A 13372-nucleotide genomic window follows, 5' to 3' on the forward strand; every position below is an offset into this window, starting at 1 on the left:
AAGTAAAGTTATTTCTCCCCCCGTCTTCCTCACCCTAAAATTGTTATATATTGCTTAAAGAGCAGGGTCTATTATGCCTATTTTTGTATTTCCAGTGCTGATCACATAGTAGGTGCTTAGTAAAATTCTGAGGAATTCATTGGGAAAGAGTTGCTTGTTAGAATTAGTCCCAAAAGACCTCTTCTGAAATAAGTGAGGGAATTCTTGAGGATCTCTGGTAGAAAGTTAGCATGTGGAGCAGCTAGGTGGTGCAGAGGATATAATACTGGAGTCAGGAGAACTTGAATTCAAATCCGGCCTCAGAGACCTGACATTTACTAGCTATGTGACTCTGGACAAGTCACTTAACTTCAATTGCCTAAAAAATTAGCACATACTCTGAAAGTCAGGACCAGAATGTCACTTCCTCTTCCTTTAAAAGGATATAATTATAATTAATGCAAGTCAAGAAATTAACTTCTTTCCTTTTGGCAAAAAAGAGAGTTCCAGTCATCCAGATAATTGAAGTTTCCCCATAATGCAAGTAATCAACCCTTGCTAAGATATGACCTGACCACTACTTTTTTAAAAAAACTTTAAAAAAATTTTTAATTTTTTAAAACATCATTTTCTTTTCAAATTTTGAGTCCCAAATTTTCTTTCTCCCTTCCATGCTCTCCCCTACTACTGAGAAGGCAAGTAATAGGATATCAATTATACATGTGAAATCATGCAATATATATTTGTACATTACCCATATTGCAAAAAATAAAGAAATAAATGGGGGGAAAAAAGAGTATATATACTCAAGAGTTCATCAGCTCTCTGGAGGTGTCACATTTTTTCATCCTATGTCATTTCTAATTGTTTTACACTATTGTATTGATAAGAGTAGCCAAGACTTTCACAGTTGATCATCACTACAACATTGTTATTGCTGTGTACAGTAATTTCCCACTTCTTATTCATTTTCAATTCATATAGTTTCTGAAACCTCCCCCCTTGTTATTTCTTAAAATAATATTCCATCATAATCATATGCTACAACTTATTCAGCCATTCTCCAGTTGATGAACACCCTCTTGATTTCCAGTTCTTTGCTATCATGAAAAGAGCTGCTAAAAATATATTTGAATACATAGATTCTTTTCCTTCTTCTTTGATCTCTTTGGAATACAGACCCAGTAGTGGTATTGCTGGGTCAAAGGGTATGTACAGTTTTATAGTCCTTTGGGTTTAATTCCAAATTGTTCTCCAGAATGGTTGGTCCAATTCATTATTCCACCAATAGTTCATTAGTTTCTTCGTCTCCTCTAGCATTTGTAATTTCTGATAGGTATGAGGTAGAGTTTTTTAAATCTGCATTTCTGTCATCAATAGTGACTTAGAGCAATTTTTAAATATAATTATTTTTTCATCCTTTCAACTTTGTTTCTTAGTGTTTCATGTAATCATTAGATTCCATTTGCCTAATTGTAATATTTTAGATTAGTTTATTTTATTCTGAACTTAAGAAATAAAACAAACATTTCCATAACTAAGTAGAATAGGAAAACTAATGATTGCTCCTGAAATTGCAGCTTCATTACATACAACCTGCTATTTCTTTTAAATATAGAACAGTTATCATATGACATTTTTTTTCTTTTCCCCTATCCCAAACTTTAAGATGGCTACCATTAGAAACAAATATATGTGTATGCACTTATATGTATACATACATAAACATATATGTATGTGAATGCGTTTTTTCCTGCATTCAGATACCATCTTTCATAGGATCTTTGCAGTTAATTTGGGTACTTGTAATAGTCAGAATGACTTGGTTGCTCAAAATTATTTTAAAAATAATATTGTTGTTACTCTATACAGTGTTCTCTTGGTTCTGCTCATTTCCCTCTTCATTATTTTGTGGAGGTATATCCATACTTTTCTAAAATTATTGAACTCATAGTTTTTTATAGCAGAATAATATTACATCATTAGCATATCGCAATTTGTTTAGTTCATTCCTCAATTAATGGGTACCCCCATATTTTCCAGTTCTTTGCCACCACAAAGAAAGCTGATAAATATTTTAGAAAATGTAGATTATTTTACATTTTTCCCTAATCATCTTGAAAAACAGTTCCAATAATGGTATTATTTGGTCAAAGGGTATAGGCATTTTGATAACTCTTTGGGCATATTTCCAAATATGTCTCCAGAATGGTTGGATCATCTCATAGATCCAACAACAACGAATTAAAGTTCCAATTTTTCCACATCCCAGTTGTAAATTCTTTTTTTCAGTGAGGTTTTCCATTTAGCCTGTACTGCTTTTAAAGATCTTTTCTCAATGATTGTCTCCCCTCTCCCCCCTTAAGTCAATTCTGTTTTTTAAGGTATTAGTCTCTTTAGTATTTCTTGTGCCTCTTTTTTCAAGCTGTTCTCTTTTCATAATTTAATTGTGTCCTTTTTTTTGTTTGTTTGTTTCTTTTTCTACTTCACTCCTACTGCTTTCTTTAATGCTTCCAGGAATTCTTTTTTTTTTTTTTTTTTTATTCATTTTTCCAAATTATCCCCTCCCTTCCTCCACTCCCCCCCCCCCCCCCATGGCAGGTAATCCCATACATTTTACATGTGTTACAATATAACCTAGATACAATATATGTGTGTAAATACCATTTTCTTGTTGCACATTAAGTATTAGCTTCCGAAGGTATAAGTAACCTGGGTAGATAGACAGTAGTGCTAACAATTTACATTCGCTTCCCAGTGTTCCTTCTCTGGGTATAGTTATTTCTGTCCATCATTGATCAGCTGGAAGTGAGTTGGATCTTCTTTATGTTGAAGATTTCCACTTCCATCAGAATACATCCTCATACAGTATTGTTGTTGAAGTGTACAGTGATCTTCTGGTTCTGCTCATCTCACTCAGCAACAGTTGATTTAAGTCTCTCCAGGCCTCTCTGTATTCCTCCTGCTGGTCATTTCTTACAGAGCAATAATATTCCATAACCTTCATATACCATAATTTACCCAACCATTCTTCAATTGATGGACATCCATTCAACTTCCAGTTTCTAGCCACTACAAAAAGAGCTGCCACAAACATTTTGGCACATACAGGTCCCTTTCCACTCTTTAGTATTTCTTTGGGATATAATCCCAATAACAGCAATGCTGGGTCAAAGGGTATGCACAGTTTGATAACGTTTTGGGCATAGTTCCAGATTGCTCTCCAGAATGGCTGGATTCTTTCACAACTCCACCAACAATGTATCAGTGTCCCAGTTTTCCCACATCCCCTCCAACATTCATCATTATTTGTTCCTGTCATCTTAGCCAATCTGACAGGTGTGTAGTTGCTTCCAGGAATTCTTGTTGAACTTGTTTCCAGTTAACATTTTTCTTTGAAGCTTTGCCTATAGCTGTTTTTAAAACTTTGTTGTCATCTAAGTTTTTCTTGAGCTTCTCTGCCACCATATTAACGTTTTTTGGTCATTTGTTCATTTCCCCAAGCTAATTTTTGACTTTTAACTCTTTTTAAAGTTGGATTCTGCTCTCAGAGCAAGAGGGGTCATTGTCCTAAGCTTCAGGTTTTTCATGTGGCTGTTGTCAATTCTAGTTCTGTGTCTGTAAATTTGGAGCTTCCAAAATGGTGTGATCTTGAGAAAGGTATGATTACGACTCTCTTGTTCTACATTGTGGTCTTTACCCAAGAAGGGCTCCTGCTCTGGTGCTTATAGCCCCAAGCTCTAGTGCTCCTTTCTGAACTGTGACCCAGAACTACATATGGACAATAGAGTTGCCAATCAGCATCAGCTGCATCTAGTGCCAGCAAAGAATGCCCTGTAATCTCTGTCTGACCAATTGTCTAATCCTTTTATCATGTCTGGGTTGAAAGATCCCAAAGCTGCTATGACTGCCATTGCCACTGTTATAGCTATTTCCAAAGCCCATCCCATTATTGTGCTCTGGATCAGCCTTCACCCTGAGTCACATACTGTTTCTGCTAACCTCTTAAGTTGTTTTAGGCTGGAAAAGTTTTTCACTTTGACTTTTTGTTGTCTCTGCTACTCCAAAATTTGATTTGAGGGGTTATTTTAAAGTTGTTTAGAAGAGAATGTTGGGAGAGTCCAGCTGACTGACTGGCTATACTTTGTTATCCTGACTTCACACTCTCAGCCACTACTTATACACTTATTGTAGCCTCCGTGTCCCAGCAGCCACAACTATGGAACATTTAGAAGACACAGTTCTTGCCACAAAGCCCTTGTCACTGTCATATGATTGTGTTTCATAAATGCATGTTTTATCATCATAAATAACATCTAAGAAGGTGCTTGGGGAACAGCTGGGTGGTACAGTGGATAAAACACTAGCCCTGGTGTCAGGAGGACTAGAGTCCAAATCTAGCTTCAGACACTTGATACTTGCTAGCTCTGTGATCCTGGGCAAGTCACTCAACCCTGATTGCCTTGTGAAAGAAAAAAAAGAAAGAGTCAGAGAGGGAAATAAGAGGGAGGAAAAGAGAAGATAAGAAGGAAGAAAACAGAGGGAGGGAAGAAGAGAAGGGAAGGAAAAAGAAAGAAGGAAAGAAAACAGATAAATAAACAAATTTAACTATATGTTTTTTATTTGAATTCTAAAAACTATGGAATTTTCTTCCTGAAACTGAAATTTCCAATATATGTTGTCTCTTCTTTTTTTTTTAAATAATTAATAACTTTTTATTTTTCAAAATATGTGCAAAGATAGTCTTCAGCATTCACCCTTGCAAAATCTTATGTTCCCTTCTCCCTCCCCTAAACAGCAAATAATCAATATAGGTTAAACATGTGCAATTCTTCTAAACATTTTCCCACATTGATCATGCTGCACAAGAAAAATCAGACCTAAAAAGCGGGGGGGGGGGGGGGGGAGCAAACAACAAAAAAGATGAAAATATTTTTTATGTTGTGATCCACATTCAATCCCCATAATCTCCTCTTGGGATGCAGATAGCTTTCTCCATCACAAGTCTATTGGAATTGGCCTAAAATATCTCATTGTTGCAAAGAGCCATGTCCATCACAGTTGATCATCACCTAATCTTGTTGCCGTGTACAATGTTCTCCTGATTCATTACACTTTCATGTAAGTCTCTCCAAGCCTTTCTGATATCAGCCACCTGATCATTCCTTATAGAACTGTAATATTCCATTCCATTCATATAACATTATTTATTCAGCTATTTGTTGTCTCCTCTTATTAAATGTGGGCTTTTTTAGAGCAGGTACTATTTGGCTTCTCTATTTGTATGCATGGTGCTTTGTACATAGTGAATATATGGCAAATTCTTTTTCATTCATTCATCAATACTAGAGCCATGCCTGTGTGCCAAGCCTGTTATCTCTTTTCTAAATCTTCATTTATTTCTTCATTCTGTTAAGGATAGTCTGTAGTATATCCTAACTACAGTATTTCTTCTGTTACTATCTCCAGTGATGTTGACCCTAATGATATCTACTAAGGTTTTTCTGGTTTCTAGATTGACTCATTAATATATCTTTTTATATAGTGCCAATTTACCATCTTTTTAATCTGTTCTATTCCTTTTGACAAACACTGCTAATTCTAAAATATATCATGGACATCATCCCACAAATTCCTCAATGAAAATTTTAACTAGTCAGTAGATGGGTGCAGCCTGGATCAAACTGAGACTTAACTTAAAAAGGCCAAGGTCTCTCATTGCATCCAGGGTCATCTTCAGTCATCCTGATCTGGATCTTGTCACCGGACCCATATGTTCTAGAAGAGAAAATGAGGCATTCATTCTGAATAATCCTGAGACATCACAGAATTAGATTTTTGACCTAGTCAAATTCAAGCCCAAAAGGATTGCCTTCTGTAGCATACTTAACAAATGGACGTCCAGCTTCTGCTTAAAGGCTTCCCAAGAGAGAGAAACTACCAAGTCTCAAAAACTTCTACTTTGAGACTTGTCTTAAATGTTAGAAACATTTTCCTTTTAGCAAGCCTGGATTTGCAAAGTCCTCCTAGTCCTTCCTTCTAGAATCAAACAGAGCAAGTTTAATCCTTCTTCAATATGACAGCTTGGTTAGAAAGATCTATCACATTGTCCCTGGCTTTTTATTTTTTCAGTAATAGAAAGCATGGCTTATACTAAAATTTTCCATCATCCTTTACTATCTTTCTACTTTGGCTTGTCTTCCTCCTCTGCATTTGGAAACATCTGCTTCAATACTTGATTCCCAAGTTATTATTCACTGGAAGCCATATTGTTTGACTTTATAACCCACTTCCAAAAAAAAGACTATCCAGTATGTATTTAATCTTAAATGAGTTTTATTTTGAGACTGTTTCATAAATTTGACACTATCCCATGAGATAGAGGCAATCTGTGTGATTGTTGATTGTTGGGAGGAATGAGAAAGGGTGGGTTTTTGCTGTCTTAGTCAGCAAGCATTTTATTAAGTGCCTACTATATAAGGAGAAAGCTACATGGCACAGTGGATAGAGTGTCGGGAAGACTCATCTTCCTGAGTTCAAATCTGACTTCAGACACTTACGGTGTGACACTGGGCAAGTCACTTAATCCTAATTGAGGGTTTTCCCCAATTTCTTCATCTGTAAAATAAGCTGGAGAAGGAAATAACAAACTACTGGGATGGATATCTGCCAAGCAAACCCCAAATGGGGTTGCAAAAATTGGATACAATTGAAGAAAAATGACTGAATAACAGCATATATCAGAAACCATGTTGGGGATACCAAAAAAAGGCAAAAACAATCTTTAACAGGCTCACCAAAAAATTAGGAAAACTTAATTTATTTATTTTTAGAAGAGTAAGACTTAGATGAGATAGATAGATGAGAAAGTTCTACTCAAGCTTGTAGTAAAGGAGGATTCTAGGAGAGTATTAGGAATTCATCTTCTCCTTATGCCTGGCTTTGGTGGGACCCTTCCTGGAATATTTGTTTTATAGAACCAAGTGGAAAGATGAAAGGAGTTCTGGGGAAAACTACAAAAAATGATTCAGGGGTCCCTAAGGAGATTCAGAGAATGGCATTCCATTGCCCTTTATTTCCCCTCAAATCAGAATGAGCAAAAGCCTAGTCTAGTGGAAAGAGAGCAAGTAGATTTGGAGACCCAAGATCTGGTTTCAAGACTCAGTTATGCAACTAACCTCTTGTGTCTAAGATAAGCCAGTGCCCTCCTCTGAGTCTTAATGTTTTCACTTGCCCGATGAGTATAGTCATACTCCATCCCAGTAGAAATAACTGTGCTTCTCCTTGTTATAAATGCCTGCTAAGAGTTGGAGTTGGGGATACATGGTCTGATCAGGACTTATCAGCCATTTCATAGAGGTTTATCAAGGACCAGCACCAAACTAGAAGTCATTTAAAAAACTAAGATGAAGGTACAAGATTGTCATTTTTATATTAACTGGATCTTGTTAGAGGAGAGCCTGTCTTTCCTCTTTTCCTATCTCCCAGGGCCTGTATATGAAATCAAAGGAAATAATGCATGTGGAAGGATTTTGTAGCTTGAAAAGCCTCATGCACTTGTAATGGATTATTGGTAATGAGACAAGGGGGTGGGGGAAAAGGTACCAAAAAAACCAAGGGCAGCTTTCTACACCACTAGTTTTGCTATGTCTGGTTCTTTGAGAATAGTAAATTGTTAGAGAGACTGTTGAAGTACCATTAGTTATTGTCAGCTTTCATCTTAATAAATGTTTCTATTTTTCACTTATTATACAGGTAATTCTGACTCGGAGAGAAGAGGTGAGAAACTCACCTTGTTTACTGTCACTTCATTTAAGAAGCCAGTTCATTGTGCAGTGATCTTTTGTGTTCCTTTCCTATCCCCTCCTGCCAATCCCTGCCAATCTGTGGTGACCATATACATGTGTGGTTGTATGATTTTGAACTTTTAATTTATATTTTCATATTAGGAATAGAAACAAAATGTACTACTACAAAAGACTACTTTTTATAACTTAGAGGTTCTAAGAGCTATTATAACTCACAAGTCAAGTACAAAAGTCTACTTTTCATATCTTAGAAATTCCAATAGCTATTGTATAGCATAACATATTTACTGAAATGAATATTTACAAGTGATTACAACTTATTTAGGTCATCATTTTGTTTGCACTCTGATAGCTACTATAATGACTTATTAATTACAAAGAATCTTAGATCCAATCCTATGGGGGAAGTAACAGAACTACAATTACCCCCCATTTTATTTACAGTTGAGAAAATTGAAACTCATAATGAAGAAACAATTTGTCTCTAGTCACCCAACTAGTAAATTATGAAACCCAAACTCAGAACCACTATTCTATGTAGTTTCTTGGCCTATAGTTTTATCCCTTTCAGTGATTTGGCACTATGAAATATTTTTTCTTTCTTCATGAAATTTCCATTTTATTTTGAGGGGGACAAATATCTAATAATGCTTAATATATGATGATAATTTTATCTTGTGTGCCATAATCTTCTGTATCTCATTGAATTATGCATTGGATGTTATGGATGGATTCTTCTGTTTCCATTGTTCAATTCTGCAGAAATTTACAGCCATTTAGAGAAAAGTATTAATTAAATAGGTCCTAAGATAATGCTTGTTCAAGACAGTGTCATAGGTTAATATTCTCTGTCTAAAAGTGTCATTATTTAAGATCCTAACCTCTAAATAAATGAAAAGGACTATTTTAACTTCTTCAGGTGAGTCCTTATTTTTATATGTATGATGGGACCACCAATATAAAAATGAGTGCTTTATGTTTAAAGACAAATAAGAGTAGGAAATCAAACAAGTGTAAACAGTCTTCTTCACCTGTCATCTCATCAGTGTCTTGCTCCTTGTTTCTGATACATCTTTGTTAAACTTCCTCTATTTTCATGAATTCTAAGCAATCAATTAATTTAGACATAAGTCTTTTGGATCATAAACTCCCAATTTCTTAAATTCGAAGGTAGTTTTTGGTGACTTTGAAATTCTGATTTTCCCATAAATGTCGAATTTATAAACATTCAAATTATAGTACTAAACATTTCCCTCCTCCCTTATTTCCTCTTTAGTTCTTTTCCAGAGAGTATTGTCACATTTTGAATTATTTGATAAGGCCTATGAAGTAGATTTAACCTCTGCATTGTGGAAGTTTGTGGATTTATGCCTAGGTGGAAGCATTTCTGTCAAATGTCGAGACCAGTGGCCTTTCTGATATTATTTTGTTTTTCTCTCTTTTCCATGCATCATATACAGCAAAATATTGATAGCATCACTTTTTGTACCATCAAAGTACTAGAAACAAAGTCTATATGTGCCTGATTGAAGACTGGTTGTATGAGTTATGATACTTCAATGTAATAGGATATTATTGTGCTATAAAAAGCAATAAATACTTTAAATACAGAGTGAAAAAGGGTAAGGAACACTCCTATCAGATTCGTTAACCTAGCTATAAAAGAATCATAGAGATCATCTAGGACAATCCCCTGATATTTTACATAAAAGGAAGCTAAAACCTAAGTGAATTGCTTAGATTTAAATCAAGTTATTGGCAGAATCAGGACTGGAAGCTTGGTCTCTTGGTCCCTCCTTATCTCCTTTCCTTTTTTTCTCCCCCTTCCCCTCCTCCCTCTTCCTTCCCCTTTTTTTTTCTCTTTCTCCTCCTTGCCTTGTCTCCCTTCTCCTTACTCTCCTTCTTTCTCCTTCTTTCCTCGTCTCCTCCTTCCCTTCTTTCTTCTCTCTTTTTTCCTTGTTTCCCTTCTCCTCCTTCTTTCTTCTCTTTTCCTTGTCTCCTTCTTCTCCTCCCTCTTCTTTCTTCTCTTTCCTCCTTTCCTTGTCTCCTTTCTCCTTCCCCTTTCTTCTTTCTTCTCTTTTCCTTGTCTCCTTCTCCTTCCCCTTCTTTCTTCTCTCTCCTCCATTCCTTATCTTCCTTCCTTCCTATCTTCCCCTTTTCCCTCCTCCCTTTCCCTCTCCTTCCCATTTTTTCCTTTTCTGTCTTCTCTTCTCTCTTCCTGTCTCTTTTCCTTCCCCATTTTCTCTCTCACCAATAGAAGCATTGGAGTGAGGAGCCATCATTAGCTTATAAACCTACCCTTATAAGTGATGCTGATCCTCTAAACTGATTATGGGTATGTATGTTCTTGGTTTCAGATGAGACGCCTATCATTGCAGTGATGGTGGCCCTGTCCTCTCTGCTAGTAATAGTGTTTATTATCATTGTTCTGTACATGTTAAGGTAAGAAACTTCAATCTCTCCATTCTGGCTTAGTCCAGTTCACTTCACCACACATCTTCATTGTCCACTGTGTGCTTAGCCCTTGGGGGTGGGGAGAGTGAAGATGCTAGGATAGAGAGCAAAATTCCCTGTGTTCCTGCCCTCACAGTCCACTTAGGAGGGTACGGGACGTAGGTGTGTCATGATAATACAAGTTAGAATGTAGTAGGTATGTAGGAGTGATCAGACAAGTCTGGAGGATTGTGAAAGACAGATTGCTTCATTTCATCTGTTTTATTTTTGAGGAAGGCCTCTTGGTCTGATGTAATAGAAGCAGGTACTATTTACTCCCCAGAACTTGAATGGGGAAAAGACTAATGTGATGACTGATAAGCCACCTGGGTTTCAATAGTAAATGTGCTCTTTAGCAACTGATTTCTTGGAGAAGCAAAGCAACCTTCACCAAGATGCTGAATACAATCATTACTGTGGTGACACTGGTGGGAGGGGACAGATCCAGTGCCCTTCTGTGGTTCAGGCTTCCTGGGGAGGGGAGTACACATGTCTGATGAAGTAGAATTCAGCCTGAAAGTGTAGACTTAATTTCTAAAAGTGGTAGACATTTTATTATAGAATTATCCTCTGAGTTTAAAAAAGAAAAAAAACAAAAACAAAAAAACATCGAAATAAAATATGTTGTTCCTTTGCTCAAGAAATAAAAATGATCCTGTCCTGAACATCTGAATATTGGGGGAAATTTGGTAGGTGTTAACGTTGGTAAACTTTAAGCGGTGTTATGGCCCAATAAGTGGGTTAGAAAGCTGGAATAAGAGTTAGTCCTGCTTTTCTGGCCAACTTCTGGATGTCACTAGGTCAGTGATGGAACTACCCCCCTCACCTATTTCTCTAAGATGCCAAAGATACCTATGAAGTATTATGAATCTCAAAGAGCACCGTACCAAGGGAGGGACTGCATGGGATTGTTAATAGTGTCAGGATTACCACTGACATTAGAGCTAGGCATGGGAACACAGGACATTTCACTCTTGGGTTAAGGATGAAACAATAACCAACATCCAGCTTTGCCTCCTTTCCTCTCCCCAAAGCCCTAGCTTTCACTCAGATACAGCACTAGAGATTCCCAGCCGCACTGGTAGTTCTCTATCCAAGAAGTCTTGTGGCGAGATGCTTTGGTTAGGCTAGTTTGGAACCCTCTAGGAATGTAAAGGAATAGGCCTCAAACTACTGTCTTGGCACTAGGACATCCTCTTCTCCTGGGAGCTACACGCCTTTGGGGGGATCCTGGTGTCAGACAGCTCACCTGGGATAGCCAAGTCTCTGTCCCAGGACAGATCTCTCTCTCTTTCCTTGCTTTACCCCAACATGTGATGAAGGGTATAAATGGACAGTTTGGGCACGGGAGCTTTTAGCAGGAGCCGTGTGTCCCAGGGGCCCTGCAGTGTGGTACAGGGTCCTATGGTTTCATCTCCAAAAAACATGGTATTGTGATGGCCGGAAGAGCTGGGTGGTGGCCAAAAAGGGCACTGGTGCCCTCTTTTCCCTGAGCAGGGGCTCTTTTCTCTTCTATTGTGGAAAGGTTGAAACGAGCCCAATTCACAGTGGCATCTTGGGCCTGCTTCTATTCTTGGGCTCAGGTGCCCATTTTTATATGCTTTCCTATTAGGTTCAAGAAGTACAAGCAGGCTGGCAGCCATTCCAATTCCTTCCGCTTGTCCAATGGACGTACTGACGACATGGGTAAGGCAGTGACCTGTCCCTGCATGAGATTCGGTGGGCAAGGAAAACCGGGGCCGGGTAACACCCCTGTGGGCCAGTGGCAGGGTCAGAACGCCCCCACCACCCTGGGACCCGAGCCCGGCCTAGGCAGCAGCTCTGCCTTGAGGTGGCTCCTGGGGCTGTCTTAGCCACTGGCAGCGAGTTCCCAGGCAAGGGGCCGGCCTGCTCCGGCCTCAAGTGACTGACCACTTCCCCCTTGTGCTGCTGCAGAGCCTCAAAGCATGCCACTTCTGGCCAGGTCTCCCAGCACCAACAGGAAGTACCCCCCGCTGCCGGTGGACAAGCTGGAAGAGGAGATCAACCGGCGCATGGCTGACGACAACAAGCTCTTCCGGGAAGAATTCAACGTGAGCCACTTGTTTCCCTTGGGCAGGTGGGCAGGGCCCAGCAGCCTGGGGAACCAGGCTTCTGGCCCGAGGAGGGAAGACCAGCTCCCGGCTGCCTGGGCCCGAGCCTCCTCGGCTCTCCTGGGCAGAGAGAGTGGGCTCCTTGCCCTTCTCACCTTAAACCAGCTGCAGGCTCATAATTCAGCAACTCCCCGACTAAGGCAGGAACCGTTAGGTGAATGTGGAGAGCTAAGCTGAGGCAGGCCCAGAACAATAAGTGAGCTCCTACTCACAATTAAATGCCAAGCCAGCCTCCTGAGCAGGTCTGAGGGTGGAGCTGGGCCTGGGCAGAGAGGAACGTTGCTGCCATCTTGTGTCTATGGCTGGCTTAGAAGTATCTTAGGTCCTGAGCTCAGAAGGAAGCATAACTATCTTAGCCACAACTGTGCTTGGGATCACAGAACACCAAACTGGAAAGGGCTTAAAAATAAGTTGTTTGGCCCATGTCCAAACACAACACTCCTTCTGAGAATTAATACAGCTTCCATTCCCTCCTCCCCCCTCCCAGCAGCAGAGGCTCTGCTGTTTTCCAAGGCAATCCAGTCTACTTTTGGACAATTTTCATTGTTAGGAAGTTTTCCCAAACCAGAAACTGCCTTCTCACATACTCAGCCTCCCAACTTTGTCGTTCTATTTTCTATGGAAATAAAGAACAAATTGAATATTTCTATTGTACATGGTAGTCCTTTAAATACCCAAAATAGGTCATGCATCTATTTTGCTATTGGTCAATGAGGGAGGTTTTCATGTTAAACGCTATAGGATAAAGAGAGAAGAGTCTCCTTTATCTCCTTTCCTATTGGCCTATGGCTATTAAATCTGGCCTTTCCTAGCCAAGGCCTCATTTTTAAGGACCAGTTCCATAAATTTTGTGGGAACTGGTTACCTTTCTTTTCCCAAATTTCCCTAGGATACATATCCAGGCCTTCATGAAGACAGTTTGGATTCAGTGCAAGAAATCAAATCAGAAATCAATAAGCA

The 13372-nt window shown here is 38.8% G+C and overlaps 1 protein-coding gene across 1 annotated transcript in view; it reads left to right on the top strand.

The window, feature by feature from the left end:
• Positions 1-13372, top strand: part of PTPRA (protein tyrosine phosphatase receptor type A) — a 177856-nt gene that overhangs the window by 137089 nt on the left and 27395 nt on the right. The window contains 4 exon segments of the mRNA XM_074274521.1: positions 7735-7758; positions 10145-10229; positions 11893-11966; positions 12216-12352. Coding sequence (XP_074130622.1) covers positions 7735-7758; positions 10145-10229; positions 11893-11966; positions 12216-12352 — 320 coding nt within the window.

Source organism: Sminthopsis crassicaudata, chromosome 6, assembly GCF_048593235.1.
Source record: "Sminthopsis crassicaudata isolate SCR6 chromosome 6, ASM4859323v1, whole genome shotgun sequence".
Lineage (NCBI taxonomy): Eukaryota > Metazoa > Chordata > Mammalia > Dasyuromorphia > Dasyuridae > Sminthopsis > Sminthopsis crassicaudata.